The 26,602-nt window shown below is 45.0% G+C and overlaps 1 protein-coding gene across 1 annotated transcript in view; it reads left to right on the forward strand.

The window, feature by feature from the left end:
• Window positions 1-12,521: 12,521 nt before the first annotated feature.
• The window catches only part of PLA2G4A (phospholipase A2 group IVA), an 80,674-nt gene continuing 66,593 nt past the window's right edge, over window positions 12,522-26,602 (forward strand). The window contains exons 1-2 of the mRNA XM_056844321.1: window positions 12,522-12,635; window positions 21,558-21,639. Coding sequence (XP_056700299.1) covers window positions 12,603-12,635; window positions 21,558-21,639 — 115 coding nt within the window. The 5' untranslated portion in view covers window positions 12,522-12,602. The remainder of the gene's footprint in view (window positions 12,636-21,557; window positions 21,640-26,602) is intronic.

Below are 26,602 nucleotides of genomic sequence, written 5' to 3' on the forward strand. Positions count from 1 at the left end.
GGGAAGAACAGGGTAAAGATATGAGATGGGCACCGAAATGTTATAAAGTAAACATACAGAGTTCAGAAAAAGACCTTAATCCCATTGCTCATTTGCTAATCTATGTACACAGAACCTACCCTTTACCTCTTAAGTGCTAGGTTTCAAGAAGTTCAGTGAATAGAAGATTGATAGGAAAGGAATAGATCTGCACAAGGAGCTAAGTGTTAGGAAGGAGGGGCAAGCAGTAAAAATGATGGGGAAACCTTTTGAGCAGAATTCTCCACAAGTCATGGGATCTTTATGTGCCTATCCTGAGGTTTACCATATTATTTTCTCCCTGGAGGAGAAAACCTATAATGGGAGGAGGCCATAAAAGAGACTCAGTTTGGGAATATTTTAATAAAGTTCAATAAAGGAAGCCACAGCCTTCAATTTGCAAGATCTGAGCAAGGCTGTCAAAGATAAGACATTTTGGAGGACTTTCATTCATAGGGTCGCCATGAGTCGGAAGCGACTAGACGGCACTTAACACACACACACATGCAAAATGCAAACACTGCAACAAAGAAATGCAACGCCTGGTGGTCCGAATGGAAAAAAAAACATCATGAAAAGTGCTGTTTATGTGGAAAACCATGATTTAAATATAGTCTTACCGACTAATGATTTAAATCGTGATTTAATTCAAATCCACCTTGATTTCAAGTCAAGCAAAGGGATAAAATGGGAGATATTGGATTCTTTGAGAGTCTTCTGGCTTTGCTCCGTTTCCAAGGAATTGTGTGGGGTGAGAGCATGAGAATAAAATGAGGTAGGTATGGGTGGGCTGGCTTCTCAGTGTCCCCTCACAGCAACTTGGGTCCTGGAAATTTTGTATCCCTAGCCCCACCTGCCCTTGACAGCTCTGCCTTGATTTTATAGCTGTCAAGTATGTAAGTTGAGGCCTCCTCTGCTAGAGGCATGGCCTTTTTGGCAGGGCATTTCAGATTACCCACTACTGCATGTTGGCCAAGGGTGGCAGGATGGCATGCCATAGCAGTTTGTGTGTGCAACAGGCCATCTGATTCTATGATGGCATGAAGTCTTCCTGCACAGCATGTACAAGTCATAACATCTGCATAAGGTTGTCAACCTCCAGGTGACAGTAATCAAAGAAAACCTATGCTGACAACAGAATACAGCTGAACCTAATAAACAGTACGTGGGCTCAAAATCTAAACTCACTATTCAAAATGCAGTGGCAATACTCACGTATATGGAGTCTTTTGCCACAAAGAGTCTAGAACCAGGCCAGCCGGCTAGGCTGCATGCAATTGGTCCCGGCAAGAAGCAGTTGGACCCGACAAGAACGCAGGTGGATCCGAGCGTTGCGTTTCGCTTGTTCAGCTTCTTCAGCTTGTCGTCCAGTAATGTGCTCACTGCAGAATGTGTGCCGTTACAGAATTTCTAATAACACAACAGGGAAGAAATGACACAGAAAAAACACAAGAACATAGTGGAATACAATGAACAAACCAGCGTTCAACCAAGTTAAAAGCATCTCGCATTCCATGCTTACCACAAAATCTCTTATTTCATTCCTAGAATTTTTTAGCATCTTATGCTGCCCTTGCAGGGTGGATTCTCAATGAGTTGGGTGAACTGTGTGGGAGAGTGGCCAGTCAAAAAGCAGTAGAAGTGATTGACCATGATTGCATCATGCACTCTGGTGTGAATACTCTTAACGCTATAGACACCTACCTTTCTCGCTCTAGGTAAGAAGGGCGTCTTCATTCTGGGTTATTTTCCTTATTTGCTAGGGAAGGCAGGATTCAACAAAAATGTAGGCCTTCCGGTTCCCCGGGGGAAATGACCCCCTCCCATCGGAATGCCCCAGTTTTTGTTTCCTGCCTTGTCAGGGAAGGAGGTTTCTGGCGGAGCTCCGCCATTTTTTCGCTGACTTCTTAGAATTTCAAAGTGGGAAGTATTTCCATTTTCTGAAGATTTTCCCCCTCTGTGTTTCCCTTCTTACCTTTTCTGTCTTCTTTAGTCTGTGTCCGTTTTTTGTCTCCTTGTGAAGGGCCCTGAGGGTTGGGGTTGCTTTTTCCCGCCAAAAGAAAATGGCGGCTCCCGGTCATGATGAATTTATTTCGCCCAAAGATCTAGACCCGGGTCTCCTTACCGCGGCGGTTCCAAGCCGCGGGGAATCCCCAAGCCTCGGAGAACCCCCTAATTCCTCTAAGGCGGCCATTACCAAGAGGAAGAAAAAACCGGACCAGGGGGCCTCCACAGCGCAGCAGGCAAAAAGGAAGAGGAAGGATCCAGGCGCGGCTGCTAGCCGGACGCCTGCTGCACCCGCCACTACCTCCGTAGCAGAGTGGGTGAAACTAGGCGCGGCTGCTAGCCGGACGCCGGGCGCGGCTGCTAGCCGGACGCCAAATGTCTCGGAGGTTTCTGACTGCTCTGCGGTCCCGCCGGAGGCGGCGGGGCCCCTTATGACTGCCGCGGCTGCTAGCCAAGTCCTCATTAGCGGCGACGAGACTCCCCACAGACCGCAGACTTCACAGCAGGGATCTGCTACCGGTAATGTACCAGCGGTCGCGGGGGCTACAGATAGTGGGGGGCTGGCTGCCTTACGGGCAGAACTCACTGAGCTCATTAGGAGCGTTTTTGTGGATGGCTTATTGGCGGCTCAAGCGACCCCTGCACCTTCCATTAGGGGCGCAGAGGACTGTCAGGATCCTCTAGAGGGACCCAGTACTATCTATAGCCAAAAGGAGCCTGGGAGAGAGAAGGCTATTTGCAGCCAATCCTCTGTCCAACCCAGGCAAAAGGTAGTCATACAGCCCCAATCTTCCCCAGATTCCTCAGAGGACGAGAATGGGGAGGATGAGGAGGACTCTCCCCTAGAGGAGGACCCTCCAAAACCAGAGGAGAAACAGCTCAGGCTTTTCTCTCAGGAGGATTTCTCCTCCCTCTTAACTAAGACCCTAGAGGCCTTGGACCTGTCTGAATCACAGGACCCCCAAGCCTCTGACAAACTCAAAGGGTCAAAAGAATTTTTCCACAGACATTCCAACCCTTCTCGAGTGATTCCAGTTCCAGACTACTTTATGTCTTTGATTACTGCTGAATGGGAAAAGCCATTAGCAGGTAGACAGACCCCGGGCTATAGCTAAAAAATTCTACGATTTAGCACCCGCCTCGGCTCAATTGCTTCAGCCCCCAGTGGTAGAGGCTCCTGTCTGTGCCTTACATTCCAATGATGTGGTGGCCAGGGATGGCATGGGGTCTATCAGAGATCCTCTCGATAGGAAAGCTGAGGTTTCACTCAAATGGGCCCACGAAGCATCTGCCCTAGCCATCAGCGCCTCGGTCACTTCGGCGTTAGTATCCAGGGAAGCGATAGTCTGGACACGCAAATTACGCCAGCTCATTCCAGAGAGAAACAGGAAAGCTCAGGAAGGGGTGTCCAGGATTTTAAAGGCGGCCGGTCACCTTTCTGGCTGACTCTTCTTTAGATACACTTTCATTTTCAGCCAGGGCCATCGCCACTCAGCTGGCTTCAAGGAGAGCCCTCTGGATCAGACCTTGGCAAGTGGACCATCATTCTAAGGCCGACCTCATGGGGTTCCCTTACCAGGGGAAAAGACTTTTTGAGGATCAGCTTGACCCTATCTTAGTAGAGACAAGGGACAAGAAGAAGGCGCTCCCCAAGAGCTATAAGCGAGACCAAAAAACCTTTTCTCGTCCCTTTCGCTCTTCCCACACCCTCCATAGATTTCGTGACGAACAACGGAGAGGTTCTTGGAACTCCTTCAGGGGTTCCTTTCGAAGGGGAGGCCGTTACTCCAGATCCCAACGTTCCACCCAGCCCTCTGACAGAGCGGGGTATGGACCTCAACAGTCCAAGCAATGACGTCTCCGTCAGTCCGGTGGGGGGCCGCCTCACCCGCTTTCTGGCGGCATGGAGGTCATCCCAGGCGGATCATTGGGTGTCCTCAATAATCGATCAAGGATACCTGATAGAGTTTCGCAAGACCCCACCTTCAAGGTTCATGTCCAAAACACAACCATTAGGCAAAGAAAAATTGCTCTACACACAGGAAGCAATACGTCATCTGTTAGACATACAGGCCATAGAGCCCGTAGAGTACTCAGAGCGCTGCTTGGGGGTGTATTCCGTGTTTTTCACGGTTCCAAAGAAAAATGGGGACTGGAGAGCCATCCTGAACCTCAATCCTCAGCCATCCTGAACAAGTTCGTCATCTACAAAAGGTTCAGGAAACCCTGAAATCCATCTCAGAGTCCTTAACTCCTCGAGCCTTCCTGACCTCGGTGGATCTCACCGAGGCGTATCTCCATGTCCCCATCCACCAAGAACACAGGAAGTTCCTGCGCTTCACCTGCCAGGACGAGCATTATCAGTTTCGGGCTCTACCATTCGGCTTAACATCTGCGCCGAGGGTCTTTACCAAGATTCTAGTGACCCTCATGGTAGAGGTCCGCAAACTGGGAGTCCAGGTACACCCGTACCTGGACGACATCCTCATTTCCTCTCCCACGCAGGAAATGAGTCGGATCCACACGAACATTGTACTCAAGATCTTACAGGATCATGGCTTCCTGATCAATTGGAGCAAAAGCCAACTGATTCCTTCACAGAGGCTGACCCATCTAGGTGTCGTCATCGACACTACGACCAGCTCTTTCATCCTCACGACAGAGAAAGTACAATCCATCTCTTCTCTCGCCAGACAGGCAGCATCTGCTCCATCATTTTGCCTCATGGCTTTAGCCAAGCTCCAAGGACACATGATCTCGTGCATCCCGTCAGTGCCATGGGCTCGTTTTCGGGCGAGACCATTACAATGGTTCCTCCGCCCTTTCCAGAAGGACATCGCCAAAAAAGCGCACAAGTTCCTCAGACTCTCGAACTCCGTCCGGCTGAGCCTGGCCTGGTGGACGATTCCCGACAATCTATCTCGGGGGCTGCAGTACATTCACGAAACTCCCGTACAGCTGTTCACGGATGCCAGTCTGACGGGATGGGGAGCAACTCTACACGGTCAACCGGCTCAGGGTCTCTGGGAACCCGATCATCTCGGGAAAAGCATCAACTTCCTAGAGATCACAGCTATTTGGAAAGCCATCTTACACTTCGCCCCTCAGCTAGCGGGAACGCACCTTCTCATAAGGACGGACAACATAGCCGCGCAGGCGCATATAAACAAACAGGGGGGCTCCAAGTCGTCCTCTCTACACAAGCAGGCCTCCAGAATCTTGGAGTAGGCAGAGTCCCACTTGGCTTCGATATCGGCCGAACACATCCAGGGAGTCCAGAACGTTCAGGCCGACTGGCTCAGCCGACAACACCTCGACGAGGCCGAGTGGACCCTGCACCCGGAAATATTCCAACAAATCACTACCAGATTCGGGGTTCCACTAGTAGATTTGTTTGCGACTCCAGCCAACTCCCAGTTCGAGAGGTTTTACTCCAGGTATCACCAAACCGGAACGGAGAAAACAGATGCCCTCTTGTCCCCTTGGCCGACCGGGCTACTGTACGCGTTTCCACCTCTACCTCTCATTCCCAGAGTAGTCAGACGTATTCGGACTCTCCAAGCCATGATACTACTGGTAACCCCAGACTGGCCAAGAAGGCCATGGTATCCGGCATTACAACAGATGTCCATCCAACCTCCCTGGCGACTTCCGTTCAGACACGACCTGTTAACCCAAGGACCGATCTGTCACCCGGACCCAGGGTGGTATCGACTAACCGTATGGCACTTGAAAGGAGAGACCTCATAGATCAGGGATACAATTCCGGCATCGTCGATACCATATTGGCTTCTAGGAAACCAGCCACTCAAAGAATATACGGGGCTACTTGGAAGGTTTTTGCCATGTGGTGCCACCGTAACACCAAAAATCCCCTAAAACCCAGGGTGGCGGACATTTTAGCATTTCTTCAGGATGGAAGGAAGCTTGGCCTTAAGGTTTCCACCATGAGACGTCAGCTGGCCGCAATAGCCACCCTAGTACCTCGAGTGGCAAGATACCCTTTGTCAAAACACCCTCATATCCGCGCCTTCCTTAGAGGGGTTAAGCTGTCATCCCCGGCGGTGGTGCATAGGTTCCCTTCCTGGAATTTACGCACCGTGTTACAAGCCTTGACTAAGTCACCGTTTGAGCCCCTCAGAAAGGTCGATCTCAAGTGGGTCCGCATGAAGGCTCTTTTCCTTACCGCCGTTACATCGGCCAGAAGGGTATCAGAGCTCGGAGCTCTCTCTGTACGACCGGAGCTGTGTGTTTTCCATAAGAACAGAGTGGTTCTTAGGACAGATCCTACCTTCATACCAAAGGTTCACACGCGTTTTCACCTCGAGCAGGAGATTGTTCTCCCTACCTTTTCCCCAAACCCTTCCAACCAAAGGGAAAGGGAGTGGCATTCTTTGGATGTTAAAAGAGCCCTACGCATCTACATCCGACGAACTCAGCAGATTAGGAAATCAGAACGCCTCTTCATTTCCTTGACGGCTCCTAACAAAGGCGGTGCCATGTCCCGGGCGGCTATTAGCAGCAACATAAAGGCCTGTATTTTCCAAGCCTATAAAAACTCCGGCATACGTACTCCGTCTAGTATTACGGCACACTCTGTTAGGAGTGCAGCCACCACTACGGCTTTTAGACATAGGGTGTCGCTGGAACAAATATGCAATGCCGCTACTTGGTCTTCCTTGTCGACCTTTTCTAGACACTACAGGGTGGATACTTTCTCCACAGATTCTTCCGCATTCGGCCTGGGAGTGCTTCAGGCAGTACAGGAAGACTAACTCCCCACCCTAATTCATTAACAGCTCTGGTAGGTCCCAGAATGAAGACGCCCTTCTTACCTAGAGCGAGAAAGAGCCTTGGTTCACTTACCGTGAAGGCTTCTTCTGCTCGTAGGTAAGAAGGGCGTCTTCCCCGCCCTAGTTTCCTGCCAGAAGCACACCAAAAAAAAAAAAAAAATTACATCGGGGAGGGTGAAATTGTTCATGTTAACCTTTGAAGGTGTTTCGTTACCAGTCGTTTGTTCCTTTTGCTACCTCTTCTGTCAAAGGGGGGAAAATGTTCTTTGCAAACGAAATAGTGATAGTTTTTTCGATGATTAATGTTAAGCTTTTCAACTACTGAGGCATTCCGATGGGAGGGGGTCATTTCCCCCGGGGAACCGGAAGGCCTACATTTTTGTTGAATCCTGCCTTCCCTAGCAAATAAGGAAAATAACCCAGAATGAAGACGCCCTTCTTACCTACGAGCAGAAGAAGCCTTCACGGTAAGTGAACCAAGGCTCTTTCCAAGTGAAATAAAGAAGTCCAAAAAATGACATTAAAGAAAACAAGAGAGATCAAATTCAGTGTTAAGACCTCCTGGAGAAAGGGTTTTAAAAAGAAAGATAAAGCTCATTTCCTGATGCTGCAAGATTTTTGTAATGTCTTGTGTATGAAAAGAGCAAGGGCCACCACAGCAATTGCTCCTTGCAAGCCATTGTTTACGCAATTATTTGTTCATGTTCTTTGATGTACGTCAGGTCCACCATTCATCCGGTATGGCTCTGCATAGTTGAGCACAGAGCCAGGATCTGGGGGAAGGTGTTAGATGCTCCATTGGTTTCCCGTTTCCTACAAAAGGGACACTCGGATCGGGACTTTTTCTTCTTTGTGCTGTGGCAGTTTCGCCCTTGCTCTTTTCATCTTTATCCCTAATTAAGCACAAGTATGTCCCCCTTGCCTGCCCCATCACTTTCCCTCTCTAGTTATGGTCAAATTTTAGGTTGAAACATCTGGGAGGGGCATGGAATTTGCTTGTGCCATAAAGTTCCTTGCATGTTGGCAGAGTATAAATAATGCCTCATGGGGATTCATGAAGGAAAACATCAAGCTCTAATTTTTCTTTGGAAACAAAGATGAAAGCAAATGTGTCTCTATGACATGCTCTAGACACCTCCAGTGACTTAGCTTTACAGCACTGTCTGGTAACACCACAGGTAGGGTAATTGAATGGAATACGGGCATGCATACACTCAAGAATGGCACGCGATAGGAAAATGGCTATACAAAAACATGGGTTCCTTAACTAAAAATTAGTCTTATGTTCATTTTGGAAGTGATAACAACAGATACAATAGATCATGTCTATTTGAATGTTTAATAAGTTGTCCTATACAGACTTAAATGCAATTTTTTAAGTTGAGAAATGGGGTATCCACAGCATACTGTAGGGTGAGTGAGGAGCAGTTTTCAAGAGATGATGTCAGTTGTGTTTTCAGGGACTCATTTTTTAGGGTACATTTGATTTATTATTTTTATTTGCGATGTTGAAAAATGCATCAGTGAAACTTGTGAATGTCTCCAAAGTTAAGAACTGTTGTATTGCAGAGAGTATAAACTGGATGATCTCAAAGTGGTTGGCGTCAAACAAACATTTTTGTTATCAGATAAAGACTTGTAGTTTGGTATGTACCTTGTACCTAGGTATGTTTTGTGTTGTACCTTGGTATCTTGTACGTTGTACTTTGGTATGTTGGTTGATCATAAGGTAGTTCAGTGGCTGAATTACTTGGAATGGTTTTGGCCTGCAGGCATGTTTCTTTGGTGCATCATTTCTTTGCTTGAAGCACAATCTCTGGGATCCACCTATGCTGGTCTCTAGGCAGAGATCAACTGGTGAGGAAAGAGATCTTGGGATGGATCAGAAGCTAACTCAGGGGTCACTTTGAGAGGAGTATGGCACAATGCTCTGGATTAGTGGGCAGCTGAATGTAAAGTTGTGCAGCCTGGCCAGTAGGAGAGGTGCAAGCACTGGATTTAGGTGCTCCCTGCCCCTTTGGAAGCATACGTTACTGCCATAGCACTCCTTTGTCTTGTAGCAATGGCAGTGCAGGACTATCTGGTTGCCAGTGAGGGCGAGCAGGGCTGTGCTCTGAATGAGTAACAGAGTGGGGCATTTTTTTGTCTATTCTGCCTAAGGAAAGGAGTACTTCAGTTGGGCTGCTCATTAAGATGACTAGTTAAGCTTATAACTGGGTAGAGAGCCAGCGTGGTGTAGTGGTTAAGAGCGGTGGACTCTAATCTGGAGAACCAGGTTTGATACCCCACCCCTCCACATTAAGCCTGCTAGGTGACCTTGGGCTAGTTACAGTTCTCTCAGAACTCTCTCAGCCTCACCTACCTCACAAGGTGCCTGGGGAAGGAAAGGTGATTGTAAGCCGCTTTCAAACTCCTTATGGTAGGGAAAAGTGGGGTATAAAAACCAACTCTTCTTCAAAACCACCAGAAAAGTTTGGGATTCCGCATGATAGTATAGGGCAGTGATGGCAAACCTTTTAGAGACCGAGTGCCCAAACTGCAACCCAAACCCACTTTTTATCGCAAAGTGCCAACACAGCAATTTAACCTGAATGCGGTTGCTAACTCCAGGCTGGGAAATTCCTGGAGATCTGGGGGACAGCGGAGTTTGGGGAGGGAACTGATCTGTGTAGAGCGGCGGTCGGTTGTAATCCCGGGAGATTCCCAGGCCCCAACTGGAGGTTGGCAATTGCGTGTGTGTGTGTGTGTGTGTGTGTGTGTTAAGTGCCTATGAATCAAAGTCCTCCAAAAAGTCCTATCTTTGGCAATCGTACCAGGGGAGGAATCCCTGTGAAGGCGGGAAAGCAAGGCGACGTCGCTGTGTTACAGCAGGATCGCCCACTTACTGCAGCCTCGGGGAAGTTGGCCAGGCTGCGCAAGCAGCAGCAGTTCTTTGTGAGAAGTGAGGGCGGAGGTTGCCCTGGCGGGACTCCTCCTCCGAGGGCAGGGCCGGGGGCGGCGCAGGCAGCTGGAGCCAGCTCCAGTCTTTCCGCCACTCACGCCATGCGGGACAGATGCTGGCGGCGCAAAGCAGGAGCAGCGCGGCGGCTCCCACTCGAGGAGAGCCTGGACACGCCACCAGCCATCCCAGCCGGTCCCGGTGCCTGGGGGGCGACCGCAGCAAGGTTGCCCTGCACCACCAAGGGGGAGAGAGAGGGAAGCTTGCAGGAACCCCGGTGACGGCGAGAGGACCCAGGGAGCTCAACTTTCTCCCCCCACCCCTCCCCTCGTGGTTGCCAAAAGAAGGAGAGGAGAGAGGCAAGAGCCGGGGCTGCGGGCAGGGGTCGCCACCATGAGGCGGCTCGGGGGATCCTGTCCGCCGCCTCTCCTTCTGCTGGGGCTGCTTTTCTGTGCTGGGGCGATGGTGCGCGTGCCCACAGAGAGGGCTCTGAGTGCCCCCTCTGGCACTTGTACCATAGGTTCACCACCACTGGTATAGGGCTTCATTTCAGGCACATTGAGGCATCTGAAACAATGAAGGGAAATTTATCTAAACTAGTATCTCAATGGACTGATGGGAAATGGTGATGGAACCATCTTGGAGCTGGGCAACTTTCAAATTTAAGATTGAGCAAACTAGAAGTGTGGGTTGTCATGCTTCTGGGCCCTTCCTGGCTTACTTTTCATTGTGCAGATAAGGAAGGGTAAGGCACTTATGTTTGTTAGTAAGATATGAACTTCTCAAAGATGGAAAAAATTCTCTTGCTGTTCTTGCCACTGTTGATTCATCTGGTTTGCTGAGTTTTACAGTGTTTAATGGAATTTTTATAATGGTGTTTATGCGGAGTTTTAAAGCTTTCACAGTTAGAAGGTGCAATAGAATTTTTGGTTAAATAAATTTTTTAAACATTATCCAATTACCCATGTGTTGAATTACTGCAAAAAGTAGGTAAATATACAGTTTCAGCACTTTCAGTATGTCAAATACTTTTGGAAACATTACAAAAAGGGAAGCCTATTCCATATCTTTTGCATTATTATACTTCCTTACATTATTAAGCAAGATGCTGTGCTGAACTTAGGTAAACCCAACTGCAATGGTTGAATATACTCAGCAGAATTGCTTCTCTACACATTTAGTATAATAAGATCCTAGTTGAGCTGATAGCTAAAAATAAAGATTTGCCGGGTCATAAGAAAATAAGAGCCATTCTGGATCAGACTTTAGACAGACTAACACGGCTACCCACTATGGATCAGATCAATAGTCTTTCTAATCCAGCATCTTGTTTCACACAGATGCTGTTGGAAGGCTTATAAACAGGAATGGAGATCAATGCTTCCCCCATTGCTGCTCACCAGCACTTGGATTCAGAGAGTTACTGCTTCTGAACATGGAAGTTCCATTTAGTCATATCATAGCTAATAACCATAGTTGGACCTCTTCTCCATGAATTTGCCTGATCCCCTTTCCAAGCCAACTGTTCTAGTGGCTGTATTTTTAACAGTGAATTCCACCATTTCTCTTTCAGTGAGGAAGTATTTTCTTTGGTCTGAATTTCATTGGGTGCCCCTGAGTTCTAGCATTACAGCAAGGTAGAGGAAGAAAAATGTTCTCTTTAGGTACTTTTTCCACACTATGCATACATTTATAAGTCCCTATCTTGTCCCTAAGATAGGAAAAAAAGAGTCCTTCCTCATAGTCTAGATCAGAGTTTTTCAACCTTTTTACCCTTGTGGAACCCTTGAAATAATATTCAGATTCAGACACCTTTATTGACATAGTAAAATAGCAACAATGGCGATCTGGCTGCGACATCTGTCACCTCATTGATCGCCAGGGTTGATTCGGCTGATCTGGCTGGCTAGGTGGGTATACCCTACCTCCCTCACCACTCCATGTGCGTCCTGCCCGAAACTGCATGCTCGGTTGAAGAGGACGACCTCCCAGATAGAAGGAGTGTACCGTTCTTCGGTCAAGGGTATACAATAGCTGCGCTCCCCTGCTAGAACCTCCAAACAAACAAGAAATCATATTCATGTCTCAGGGAACCCTTGCATATTATTACATATGATTTACATATGATTAGCCTATTCATCACTATTTCTTGCAGAACCCCTAGCGATTCCTTGCAGAACCCTGGTTGAGAAATGCTGGTGTAGATGCTCCAACCTCTTGAGTATTTTGGTTGCTCTGTTCTGCACCTTCTTCAGCGCTACAATACACTTTTAGCGATACAGTGACCAGAACTGTATACAGTATTCCAAATGTGGCTGCACCATAGATCTATACAAAGGCATTACTATACTCGCTGTTTTTTGTTAAAAAAACTTCCCTGATAATGCTGATCAAAAGTCTTTTTCACCACTGCCATCCACAGAATCAACTTGATCAATCACCACCAATTCATCAGCGTATATTTAAAGTCAGGATTTCTGAGAATGCTATCTTGGAGGACTTAGGCGCTAACTTCCTGCCTCCAGGATCACATATGACTATACTTCCTAACGTTGGTTGGTGCTGACCAATGATCACTGGCTCCTTCACACACTGTCTGGGTGTAATGACCTCAGCCTTTGCCCCAAGTAGGCAAATCAACATACAGTCCATAAATGCCCATCACAGGCTCAACGCTTTATGTTCCTAAGAATTGAATTATGCATGAAAATAGTAATACGGTTTTGTTTGTTTTATTATATAGTACTAAAAATAATTCAAGTTGGAGACTGTCCAGTGTGAAGTAACATCACAGCAGCTGATCTTTTCAATCACCACCTGTCCCAGGATCGGCCACTGAAACAAGAATGTCCTCTATAGATCCTTATCAACACATTACGGTAAGAAGAAATGACTGTTTCTGTTCCAGTGTCAAGGACAAACCACAACTAATTATTTTAACAAGGCTTGTAACACTGAACCTCTGAAAATGCAGGTTTTGTAATAGAAATTTTAGATAAGGTAAGAGAGGGCTTAAAAGAACCCGAGAAAAAGTAACTTAACAGCAGTAAGTACATTTCAGCTAGCTGCCATTTGCATATTTCTAAAGAGTGGTCATAGAATTTTTATCTGAAAAAAAATGGCACATTTTGCATTGGACAGTGTGAACATTCAGATTTTAATTTCTCTCCTCTTACGCCATTTATGCTTGACTACTTCGGAGTTTTGTTTGGATTATTCATGATTTTTACAACCTTCAGAAGTCACTTCGCAGCCACCCTTCACTTATCCTGCGTTATCAGGAACCTTGTTTTATCATGAATTTAAATTCTGCTTTGAAGCAAAATCAAGGAAGATTGCTGCAATTTCCATGCATAGTCTTAACTCTGGGTTTCTCTCCCCCAGCCCTATTCTCGCTTTCCCCTCCCAAGTGTCTGTCCCTCCCATCCAACCCCTATCTAAGCCCAGATACACTATTCTGGGACTGGAATGACAGCCCCTAGGGTGGAATGACCCTGGGGGCTTTCATTCTAGTCCCAGAACACTTCTGTTAGTCCCAGGGGCTGTCATTCCACCCTGGGGGCTGTCATTCCAGTCCCAGAATAGTGTATCTGGACTCAGAGACTTTACTGGAAAAGCCATTCCACATTTTTTTTGCAACTCTTTTTGTGTTGTAATGTATTTCAATGGAGCCCATGCAAGTCAGTGGGCAATCAAGGCTCTCATTATCTTCAGTGGGCTGTGCGGCTGCTCCCATTGTTTCTAATGGGCTATCCTGTTATTCATTTTAGTACACCCCTGCATATGTTCGTGTTTTTTAAGGGTGGGAATGGTGTGAATTTGGTGGGTAAAATATCGTTACGAAAATTTTAAAAATATATTCTCAAGACAAAATCCTTTAAAAAAATATACCTCCTCCATGCTGCTTACTACCCTTGGCATAACACTGTACAGCACCCCCAAAATTGGTAACCCCTCCAAACAGACAGGTTTCCCCGACCACTGTAGCCCAAAAAATAGAAAAGAGAGTAGTGTTCCATGTGAAGCTTTAAACACAGTGATATATTGCTGTTTTTGCAACCAGAGTTTTTTTTTAATTACATGTTCATGAGAGGGGGCTTGTGGATTGGGAAACAATGAAATGGATGGGAAAATGTTATGCCCTGCTTCTTCTTTCGCACTTCATACATCTCTGTCCCCAACAAAGAGGTACTTTTATTTTCCGGCAACTCAGTCGGCCAGCCAGTGGACGGGGCAGGGAAAGGGGTAGGGAGAGGGGCAGGGATTTGTGGCCACCTGAGGTGTAATAATGGCTGAGGGAGGGCCAGCCCAACCCTAATTGGAGTGGAATACTGCAGGGTTGACTACCATGAATACCGTCAGCCTCGGAGTTTCCCGGTTAACAGCATGTCCCTGAATAGGTGTTTTATGGTCCGAGTTTTAAAAGTCTGCTTCCAGTGAGCAGCAAACTCTTCCCTGCTTAAATGACCTATGAATGAGGATCACATAACTGCGTTGCCTTTTGCCACCCTTTAGATGGCAAAGCCAGGGTCTGAACAAAGAACTAAAAAACCCCATATAACAGTCCTAGATGGAACACTTTTCTGTATTCTGTGGTTAGAGAAAGAGAATCCAATAAGTAAAATTAACAGCAGTAAATGGTACATCAAAGCCTTTGCCTCCAACAATTCATTTCTTGACTATAAATTCAATGAGATGCAAGCTGGCGCATGCAGAAGTATTTCCACAGAATGCAACCTTGCAAAATGCAAACTAAGGTTTATTATAATTCTTTGGAAACAGCTGGGAGCAAGCAAGACCACGTATGACTGGAGTTGCAGCCACTGGTGCAGTCTTCCGTGTGCTGCTAAAAATACCCTTCTGCACTTCCTCGGAACGATCCTTTATCAGCTGTGTGGCTTTGGGCTTTCCTTTTTATACAGTCACATCCTTCTAATTTACTACTGCAAACAGTCACTGAAACCATGTGCGTTTCACAATTCCAGAGCTTTATTAATGGCAGCATAATGCTATGGGAGGATGGTGGTGGTGGTGGGAAAGGGAGGGTTGGTGATAACTTGCAGCGCAACCAAAATGCTAAGATGGGGATTGTAACAAACTGAGATAAGACCATGCTGCCACCTCCTGGATAGTATGTTGCTCTGGACTTAAGACCCGGGTTGCAGCACCCTGTCAAGCTTACTTCGCCAACAAGGGTTCCACCTAATGTGTAGCAGAGATGAAGTGCAAAGATTGGCTGTGCAGATCTGTACTCTTAAACAGGTGGGATGTGTTGAGATGGCCATCTAGGCCTGATACTCACAATCAAATTCGGACCCGTGTAGACATTTAGCATAGTCCGGAAGTACTACGTTTTTGCCTAGACTGCTATTTCTGTATTGATGGTGGTTGGAAGTTTGAATGAACTTCCGTAATGCAGAAAACTAGCATGTTTTGGGGAGGGACAGCATGATTACCTTTTTCTGCCGGCAGGTCGGCTTTTTATGGCGGAGTGTTCAAGCGTGCTAGCTCCCACCTGCAGCCTGAAATGATACATTCCAGGAAGTTTTTGCCATTTCATTCTGCTGAAAATATAAACAGTCTGAGGGTGTGTGTAAGAGGAATGGATGGGTGCAGCCTCGCTTGTCAAAGTTGTGCCTCCACCAAAAAAAGGCTGCTGAGAAGGGGAGCTGTAAAATTCCCTGGGCCCGGCTTGCTTTGACTGCCGAAGAAGCCAGGCAGTCCACTTATCCTGTTTGTTTCAGCCTCATGCAAAGGCAAAGGAGCAGTCAGCCTGATGCTTGCAGGTAGGTTGCCAACTTTTAAACAGGGCCCTCTAGCTGTCTGTTTGATATCAGTTTGATCTGCAAGCAATTGCCAAGTGGTGCACAGCACAATAACCCCACCAACCAAAAAGAACACAGCAGCAATGCTAAACTTCCAAGCAAAGAACAACCCCCGCCCCGACCAGCCATCTAGAAATTAAAGGGCAACAGACCTCAAGACCCCTATGCAATTCAAAAGTAGAAGCCTTTCAACAAATAAAACCAGCAGAAAGTGAAGGCAAAGGCAAAAAAGGAACCACAGAAAGCAAGCTAAGCAACACAGCCTCCCCAACCAGACCCCAAAAGGAAAGGAACCCCTCCAGCAAAGGATAGGAATGCTGAGGAACCCCCCAAGCAGAATAGCTTAAAAAAAACCTAACCCTAACCCTCCCAGGGCCAGACTGCATCTACGGGTGCTGTTCCTATGCATTTTAGAGAATCTGCAACCACATTGTGTTTTCCAGGCTTATGATGAACTGTGAATGTATATTCAGACAGTTTGTGGATCCATAGCCATAGATAACCTTCTTTATTGCGGTTTGTAAGTAACCACTGCAAAGCATTGTGGTCTGTATAAACTATGAATTCCATACCTGGTAAATAGGCTTAAGCTTTGAGAGCCTCCACTGTAAGGAAACATTTCCGTTCTGTTGCTGAATATTTGGTTTCTCTCACATTTATCTTCTGGCCACCAAAAGCTGTTGATCTAAGTCTTCCCAGTTCATCTGTTTGTTCTAGTGAAAACCCAAAGCAACTTTTGAATCATCTCAAGTCACAGTAAATGGTGGATCCAGGGAATTGCATAATTGAACAGACCCTCCTTTAGTGATTCAAATGCAGCCTGATGATTTGCCTCCCACAGAAAGTTATTCTTCCTCAGCTGGTATGGAAGTACTGCCCTCTCTGCCCTTTCTTTTACAAATCTTCTGTAGAAGCCACAGAAAGCAAGGAATCTTTGTACCTCCTCCACAATTGTTGGTATCTTCCTTTTTAAAAATCACATCTAGTTTTTGGCTCCGACCCATTTTCACTGACAATATGACCCTGAAATATAATGCAGTTTCTTGCAAGCTGGCACTTATTCCCTGCTGGTTTAAATCCAGACTCTCTGAATAGCTTCAGAATCCTTTCCAGGCTCAACAAACATTCATCCCCTGTTTTATGGAAACAAACGAAGTCAGCTAGGTCAGTGAGGATATCTGCACCTTTCAATACTCCTGAAAGGTCATCAACAACTCTTTGATCATTTATGCGTGGTAATTAGCATAGAATCATAGAGTTGGAAGGGACCACCAGGGCCATCTAGTCCAACCCCCTGCACAATGCAGGAAACTCACAACTACCTCCCCCCTCACACACCCCCAGAGACCAGAAGATGGCCAAGATGCCTTTCCTCTCATCATCTGCCTAAGGTCACAGAATCAGCATTGCTGACAGATGGCCATCTAACCTCCTCTTAGAAACCTCCAGGGAAGGAGAGCTCACCACCTCCTGAGAAAGCCTGTTCCACTGAGGAACTGCTCTAACTGTTAGAAAGTTCTTCCTAATGTCTAGATGGAAACTCTTTTGATTTAATTTCAAACCCATTGGTTCTGGTCCGACCCTCTGGGGCAACAGAAAACAACTCGGCACCATCCTCTATATGACAGCCCTTCAAGTACTTGAAGATGGTTATCATATCCCCTCTCAGTCTTCTCTTCAGGTAAACATATCCAGCTCCTTCAACCTTTCCTCATAGGACTTGGTCTCCAGACCCCTCACCATCTTTGTTGCCCTCCTCTGGACACGTTCCAGCTTGTCTACATCTTTCTTAAATTGCAGTTCCAGGCTGAAGTGCCAGACATATATTTTTTATTTCTTCATGCTGAGTCATCACTTCGAAGCCAGCACATACCTGCTTCACATTTCTTAACAGCCCTTTTAACGCGGCCTTTTGTATTTGCTCTGCCCTCTCATCAAAGCATTTACTGAGGGAACCATGAAAAATCACAGCCGCGGCTTAGCTATGCAAATGACCATTGCTAATGGCTATGGAAACGAAGGAGCAGGTGAGTGGGGGGTGGAATTTGTTTCATTTTCTCCTCTTGCATTGGGACCATAAATAGTAATTTTAAAGGGCGGATTTAAAAAAGCAGAGGGCGGATTTAAAAAAGCAGCTTTGGGCGAGCATCAAAATTGACTCTGCATAAATGGCCCTTTAAAGGTACTTGGAGTATTTATGATCCCAAAAGGAGAAGTGAGCTATGACTCAGAAAGCTCATACCCTGCCAATTCTTTTTTTAGTTTTTAAGGTGCTACTGGCTTTTGCTCTTTTCTAACAATCTCGGAGAGCATTTAGCATTACTGGAAGAGTTCATAGGCAAAAACAGTTTTTCCTTGACTTCTAGAGCCACTTGAATTTTGTGATATCCAAATATCAAATCAAAACTACTAAACTTTGTTCTAGTCATTGTATCCAACATTATCTACTATGTTTGGCCATGGATAGCTATCTTGAACAGTTTGTTTTAGTCTTCTGTAATCACAGATCCTCTAATCTCCACTGGATTTCAATAATACAATAAAATAAAATACAAATACCTGGTTTCTTTACAAAGACTATTGGGGAAATGCAGGTGATGTAGAATGTTCTATTAAGCCTCCTTTTAGCATGTGAGTTAACTTTTCTTTCACAGTGCCTTGATATGCTAAAAGGATTCGATATGGAGTTTTCTTCACTGGTGTGCTTCCTGGTTTTAGTATAATCTGAGATTGCATTTTATCATATCCCCCAAGTTCTTCATTATTGTATGGAAACTCACTTGCATACTCTAGGAGCTTCTGTTGCAGTCGCTTCTTAGCACCACCTTCTACCGCTGTTTCTGTCAAACCAATATCCAGTTTACTTTCTGACTTGGCTCCTGCATAGCTCTTAACTTCCATATCTTTAAGAGGCTCTGAGACACTAGTTACCTGAGACACGGTCCTTAAGGTCTGATTCTTTTTAAGTTGCACTTCTTGGTCAGTAACATTAAGTTCTCTAATCCAGAAATCCCCTTTTGGCCCAGCTTGAAATAAAGTTCTACTGAATGACAGGCCTGGATGGATGATGTTGGGTTCAAACAATGTGATGCTTTACTTGCAGCAATTGTTCCCCCCTCAGAGGTACCAGACCACGATATCTAGGCTTCACTAGCACTTCATTATGATCTACTGCAGAAAGATGTTCCTCTTTCTTACTATGCTGACATGGTGTAAACCACCCCTACAACCTGTAGTGCTGCCTGCTAAGGTTCAGATGTTTTAATGTTCACAATCAGGAGAGGTATCTGGAAGTAATCCAAGAGCCAAATGTGTTATGCTAACAGTCCAAGAAATCTTGCGGTACCCCTGAATGAAGCTTACTCCAAGAACAGCTGCATTAGAAATCTCTGCGGTGGTTATGAAAGTCCGTGTAGTCTTCAATCAATCTTTATTTTACAGCCGTTTGACCAAAAATAGAACACATCTAATCAAGAGTAACATAAATTTGTACTAAAACAGTATCAGTCAATCGAAAAGTCCACAAAATAAAATATATCAATAAAATCCCATATCTAAAAAGGTAAGCAAGCTAGCTTCTAAAACGTTTATCTATCTATTTGTACCTATTTGTACATTACATCTTTTCAGGCCTTACATCTAGCAGCACAAAGTTTGGCCACACATCTCGAAGTTTGTGTGTTACTATCTTCCAGTAGTTGTTGGATACAGATTTTATCAGGTAGCCCTGTATTCTTTCTTAGTTTCTTGAATAGTCTTAGATCTTAACTCATGATGGAGAGGGCAGTATAAAAAGACGTGTTCACGGGTCTCAGTTTCTTCACCATTGCACACCATTGTAGACTTCAGAGAACCCCAAATCACTGGGTGGCCAGTTGTTCCTTCTGCTTGCAGTGGCTTGTCACCAGTTTAAACCCAGCTGCATCCATTTCCTTTCAGTTCAGAGCCGCGTGCTGACTGTGGATAAGGGGGTATTTCAGAACAAAAGCACTGACGTTTCCCAGCCATCAATGTTCCCTTCACATAATAGCTGGTGCCTTGCCTGCTCCGTTCTTATGGTTGCTGATAGTGGTCCTTCTGCATCAGCAACATTTTAGTTTCCCCAGTGCATTTTTCTTTCACTTGTACAATTCTGTTTCCAGCGACTTTCGGTTTCCAGTGACTTTCCCCTCCACATTGTCAGCAGATGTCCTTTGGTTTGGGACTCCCTTGCGTAACTGCTTTCTGCGTTTTTCCTCCAAGACTGCTTGTGAATCGCTTGCATTAATTTTAAAAATTAATGCTTATTAATACTTTTTACTGATGACGAACATTTTAAAATCTGTATTGGTTAATTAAAAAGTTATGTCTTTTACCAAATCCCATCTCTTATTGGCTCAAGTTTGCAGCTTTAAGCTGAGAGAAAGTAACATTTTGTCCCAGTAGCGATACCCATGAAAACAAGTTATCAAATGCCAATAAATTAATGTGTCGAAATCTGAATTCTAGAACTTGAAGTTGAGGCCAAAATTGTCCTCCTGCCTCCTCTCCCCCATCCAAATGGCCCTGGCCATTTTGAGCTCTTGGAGGAAAAAATGGGATAAAAATGTACTAGAAAATGAATGCCATTTTTCGCTGGAAACAAATTTACAAACTTGTAGTTGTTTGGGTCCCTTTGAAGAGCAGGAAATGTACTTTACAAAGGAAAATACTTAAACATAATCTTCCCTTACTATGTTGATCCCAAGTAGCTATTTAAATTTTATTGTCGCTGCCAAGAACATTAAAAAAAGTGCTCTCATACACTTGATGTGTTCAGGTACAGTATCACGGGTGGCTCAGCATTCTTGTCATTTAATAGCTCAGGTGCTGCAGGGAAAGGGAAGAAAACGTTTCCCATATAAACCGGCAGCTCATGGGCAGCAGCCTCTTTCTCGGCTCCAGGCACAGTATATAAAATAGGCATAATGGAGTTGCAAAGAGGTCTGGGGTCAAGATTGTAAAGGATTAACCGCATTCATAATATTGTAGGAGGAAATGAAAATGGGGGACTTCCTCATAGCCCACTATGGATCCCCCATCCTCGCTTTCTCTGAACAGTGCCCAGCATTTCCTACAATTCATCTTTCCTGTCATTAGGGGCACTTTTCCCTTGGGCAACTGCAGGAGGCTGGCGAGAAGGTTGTAAACCACCATTAGTAGGCTTGCCAACCTCCAGGCGCTAGCGGGAGATCTCCTGCTATTACAACTGATCTCCAGCCGATAGAGCTCAGTTCGCCTGGAGAAAATGGCCGCTTTGGCCATTGGACTCTATGGCACTGATGTCCCTCCCCTCCCCAAACCCCAACCCTCCTCAGGCTCTGCCCCCCAAACCTCCCACCCCTTGGAGGTTGGCAACCCTACTCCCAGGGCTGTAGTAAAGGTAACATACACTGGAGGAAGAACCATGCATGCTGCCTTAACTCCTTGGAGGATGGATGGGAGGACAGAGTGATATGTTTAAATATTCGTATTAGATGTAACCTGTAGCATATATTTAGATGTAATTACACCCTTCCCATGGGAATTGTAATCACAGAGTAGGGGGGGAAAACCCTCATAAAGTAACACTTCCCCCGCCTTGCTCTGCTCTTGCTGACTAGTTGAGTGTCTGTCCTTGAAGGGGAGGAGCACTCATTCATTGAAACTAAAAGAAAATCACAAAGGTGTGTGTCTGCGCGAGGACCAAACAATTGTCTAGGAGCGTCTGCAGCCACCGAAGCTCAATGTAGTCCAGGGGTTTGAAATTTCAGCAGAGCTGAAGGCAGATAGCGGGACGTTTCCCTGTCGAGATGCTTTGTGTGCCGGTAAGCGCTTCCCCTGTGTTTGGGGTGGCAAAAAAAAAAGAAGAAAAAAATTGGGAAGGGAGGTCTTAGACAAACGGAAAGCTGTTCAGTTATTTCTTTCCCTGGTGGCGTTTCAATTGTCTCCTTCACCAGCCGCTCTTTTGGCTTGCAGGTGGAACACCAATATTCACACAAATTCACTGTGACTGTAAAGGAAGCCAAGAATGTTACCAAGGGTGCCCTTGGAGATATGCGTGAGTATCTCTTCCATGTTTTAAAATTTTTTATAAATAACTTTCCTGTTACATCTTCTATCTTATTGCAATTGTGCTTTCCTCCAGTCCCTACCCCGTTATTTTCTTTTTTCTATTTTTTTTCCTTTTCTTTTCGCACTGCTTTGGGTGTGCAAAGTTCTTAACTTGGACTCTATATTCGCTTTCAGCTTTGCTATGCCTTACACCAGTGACTCAGCAGAACGTTTGCATTCCCCCCCCCCTTTCCTAAGCTACTACCAGACAGACAGCCATTCGGCTCCACTAAGCAAAATACTGGAAAATGCGGGGTGGGTGGGGGGAGAGGCATTTTTAAACTTTGCTGCCACTTGGAAATGTAAAATTAAAGTACAATGAAAGGTAAAAAGGCGTGCTCGCGGCCTTTAGCGCCTAGGTTTAGTCAGTAAATGCCCCAGCACTTGGCTCAGTGGAACAGAAGGGCTGCCTGGTAGTAGTTTAGGAAAGGGGAAAAAATGCAGAAGTTCTGCTAAGTCATTGGTGAAAGACATAGCAAGGCAGAAAGTAAATAAAGCGTCCAAGTGTGTACTTTTCTTTTCCAAAAGCAATTATAGCTTTAAAAGCGCGGAGATTTGAATAAATGGAGCAATGATTGTTTCCTGCATATTTCTGTTATTACTCAGGAGTTTCTGGCACTACTAAAAACGGAATGTTTAGATGCTGAAGACTGGAAAATTTATGGCTATTTAATTTTGCTACTGAGGAATTTTGGAAGAGTGTGTGTGGGTGTACTACCGAGCTGAAACCAGCCGCTTCTTTACCCTGACACTGAGCTATCTTTGGGACTGCAAACTCCCTTGTCTTGCCCCTCTCTGGCATAATTTTCTTCCTTCCCACCTTATAGACAGACTTCAAAATAAAGGAATAATCAGTAGAGAGAAATGTTTTCCTTTTCTCCTAATACCTAGCCTAGGGTTGCCAACTGCCAGGTAGTAGCAGGAGATCTCCAGCTAATTCAACTGATCTCCAGCCGATAGAGATCAGTTCACCTGGAGAAAAGTGGCCGCTTTGGCAATTGAACCCTATGGCATTGAAGTCCCTCCCCTCTCCAAACCCCCTCCCTCTACAGGCTCCGCCCCCAAAATCTCCCGCTGGTTGAGAAGAGGGACCTGGCAACCCTACACTAGCCCTTGGGTTCACCCAATGAAATTGATTTGGTGGTAGATCCAGGTCAGATAAAAAGCCATATTGCTTTACACGATGCATGATTGTGTGTCTGTGGAGACCCTATGAATTAATGACTTCCAAAATGTCCTATTGTTAACATCCTTGCTCAGGTCTTGCAAACTGAAGGCCATGGCTTCCTTTATTGAGTCAGACCATCTCATGTTGAGTCTTCTTTTCATGCTGCCTTCAGGTTTTCCTAATGTTATTGTCTTTTCCAGTGAGTCTTGTCTTCTCATTACGTGACCAAAGTACGGTAGCATGATTAGCAGACACTACCTTAAGTAGTTTTTTTTAAAAGGAAGATGGATCTATCAATGATTATAAGCTATGATAGCTAAGTATACTTTCCAAGTTCATAGAGAAAGCATAATTATGGATACTAGTTGTGTGCAACAAACAAAAGTAGAAGATCTACTTTGGGTTTATTGGGAGGCATTTAGTTACCACTATTGGAAACAACATACTGGACTAGATGGACCAGAGAACCAGTATGATGTTCGATTCCCCACTCAGCCATGATACTCATTGGGTGACTTTTGACTTGCCCCTCTCTCTCTTTCTCAGCCTAAACTGCCTGGCAGGGTTGTTATGATGATAAAATGGCGAGGCACAAGCCAATGTGTGCTGCGCTGAGGTCCTTGGAGGAAGAGAGGGACCTCAAACAAATGGAGCTTTGGTCTCATCCATTGTGGCGATTCTTGTAGAAAGCAGATGGGAAAAAAACATTCCTGAGTAGGGATGAGGGGATGCATGATGATCAGGGCTCATCTAAATGACTCAAGGGGCACAAACCATGTCATTGAAGCCCTGATATGGCTAGGATCATCTGTATTGTTTAGATGAGCCCTCAGTCTGCTTCCGGGTGTTTTTTTTTTTTTTTAAAAATCACAGTTAATAGGGAGACCCAGTAGCCTCTGTTCTGATCTATTGTATGTGCATGCTTAGGACGTTGAAAAGATAATAAGTCTTCACAAAAGTCTTGTGTGTGTGTGTGTGTGATAAATTAGCTTGCCATTACTCATTGGTACTTGAGAAGACTCCAGTGCATCCACTAGTTCCTGGTATGCCAGGAATACCCTGTCACTTCTTATGAGTTAGGGGATGTGCTTATGTACACAATGTAGGAGGGTTTCCAATCTGACTGCAGAGCATTCCTTGATTCTCAAGCGGGATTGGGTCTTTGTCGTTGAGTTTCATTTATACAAGAGTGTTCCCATGGAACACTGGGTTTCCTTTCGCTGATTCCCTTTCAGTAGTAGCAACCCTGCTGGGTACAATAATTCTGTGTGATGGAGCCAGACCAGATAAGAGAGGCTGGGGGTGTTTTATGCATTCTAATGTCAACATTGGTCAGAACTGAGCCATATGGCAGCCTACCACTTAAACCACCAGGGAATTATTTACAGTGTTAGCTCTTGCTCATTTTGGGTGGGCCTGAATCAAGGTTTCCTTGCACTTTTTGCAAAGCAAATCTGTTTTGAGTACTTCCCTGTGGAGAGCACCGTATGGTTTGAAGAGGAGGCATAGGTCCCTTAAATACACAGCAAACATGCACCTGTGAGACAGAACCAGGTGGTGCCCCTGCTGCTTACATTTAAACGTTTGACCATCTTTGCGTTCTCAGAATCTCAACCTGCTGCCTCAGTAGAGGGGTCACTTGAAGCTCTGCCCTCCAGGCAACATGATACAGCTACCCTCTTTCCCAAGATCCAAAACTTTCCTGGGAAACTATGTGACTGTGTCTGCATGTAGGCAACCAGGATTTCCAATCACAATTGAAGCATACTGGCTGCAATACTTTATTTATGTTTCTTTTTAAAAAGTCTTGCTTGTATCGATTTTGAATCCATTTCTATAGAGCCTTTTTCGGGATCCAATACAGAATCTTCCCCCACCCCTTTAAATATTAAAATGTCGTAAGAACTAACCACGGGACATAGAGAACATGGTGCCACCAATTAATCAGTCAAAGGTGGTCCAGAAAGAGAAATGTTTCCATTTAGTCCAGATGGCCTGTAAAAACAGTGCCAGCCTCACCTCCTGGGGGTCAGAATACCACAATGTAGGAATGTCAGCTGCAAAGGCCCTTCCTGAAGTGCCCACCAATCTCATATCAGATTGGGCAGGTTCCTGCAAGAAGGTCTTCTCCATCGGTCTCAGGGCTTGCACAAGGTCAAAACCAGCATTAAAGGTCAAAACCAGCATTGTGGATGAGATCTGGAAGCCAGAACTGCTTTGAGAGAACCAGTTCTGTATATTCCTTACAGTGGGTTCCAGTAATGACCTTACCAGATGTAATTTAAACTAGCTGAAGCTTTGAACTGTGATAGAGTGTAGAACATGTTACAATAGCCAAATCTGGATGTTACCAAGGCATGTTTGACTACTGCCTGGATCAGTTTTCTCCAGGTTGATCAACCTAAGCTGGGGAAAGACATTTGTTACACATTCTTCCACCTGCCTCTCCAAGTGCAGAGAGGCATCTAGGTGCATTCCTATTAGGTGCTCGCAATTTTCCTTGCTCAAGTTATGTGTCCAGAGAAGGGGGGGGGGACCACAAACCCCTCCCCAAAAAACCTCTGTGGTCATGTAAACAGATAACTTTAGTTAATCCAATGTAATATACAGCGTCATCCTAAACAGTTACACCCTTCTAAGCTGGTTGACTTCAAAAGGATTTAGTACAGTGTAACTCTGCTTTGAATGGCACTGATAGTATACTGACTTCCAACAACGTGTTCTTAGATGTAAATACTTAATGATCTTCTGCCTCAAAGGAACTTCCATATAAGGTCATAACAAGTGGGGGGAGCCTCAGGGACTTGCCTCTTCCTTTTTTCTGCTTCCCCTTTTCCTGTTTTCCTGCTTCCTTCGCTCCTTTACACCTTGATGGTTTTAGGTCAGGTTAGGATTTCCCAGGGCTTTAATATGTAATATGATATATTTAATATATCAAACGATATACAAGAACTACCTACCAGATTACATTAGGGTAGTGCATTTTTGTAGCAGTAGGGGTACAGTTGGAAAGGGTTTTATCAGTAGTGGTATAGTGGCCAGCGTGGTGTAGTGGTTAAGAGCGGTTGTTTGGAGCGGTGGAGTCTGATCTGGAGAATCGCGTTTGATTCCCACTCGTCCACATGAGTGGCGGAGGCTAATCTGGTGAACTGGATTTGTTTCCCCACTCCAATGAAGCCAGCTGGGTGACCTTGGGCTAGCCACACTCTCTCAGCCCCACCCACCTCACAGGGTGTCTGTTGTGGGGAGGGAAAGTAATTGTAAGCCGGTTTGATTCTCCCATAAGTGGCAGAGAAAGTTGGCATATAAAAACCAAATCTTCTTCTTCTAAACACTTATGTCTCTTCTCAAAACGTTTTTTTTAAAGATTTTTTTATTTTGTAAGTATACAAACAAGAATAGAATACATTAAAAAAACATACATACACATATAAAAAGAAAAAAGAAAATTATGAAGGAACATATAAAATTTTGATAGCATTACAATAACTTCCTTTAACTATAGACTATTCTAGCTTCTTAATAATAGATACTCTTAATTTTTGCTTACTCATTCTTTCTCTATATTAATACGTTTGCAATTATATAATATTGCTTGTTTTGCTAAATATTCAACTAGTTTTAACATTACTGCTAACTTTATTTTTTTAACATTATTTCTGTTGTTTACTTCTATCTAAAATTATATCCATCCATTTTCAATTTTGTTTACGGAACATAAGAATAGTACAATATTCAATTC

This window comes from Euleptes europaea, chromosome 2 (assembly GCF_029931775.1).
Source record: "Euleptes europaea isolate rEulEur1 chromosome 2, rEulEur1.hap1, whole genome shotgun sequence".
Lineage (NCBI taxonomy): Eukaryota > Metazoa > Chordata > Lepidosauria > Squamata > Sphaerodactylidae > Euleptes > Euleptes europaea.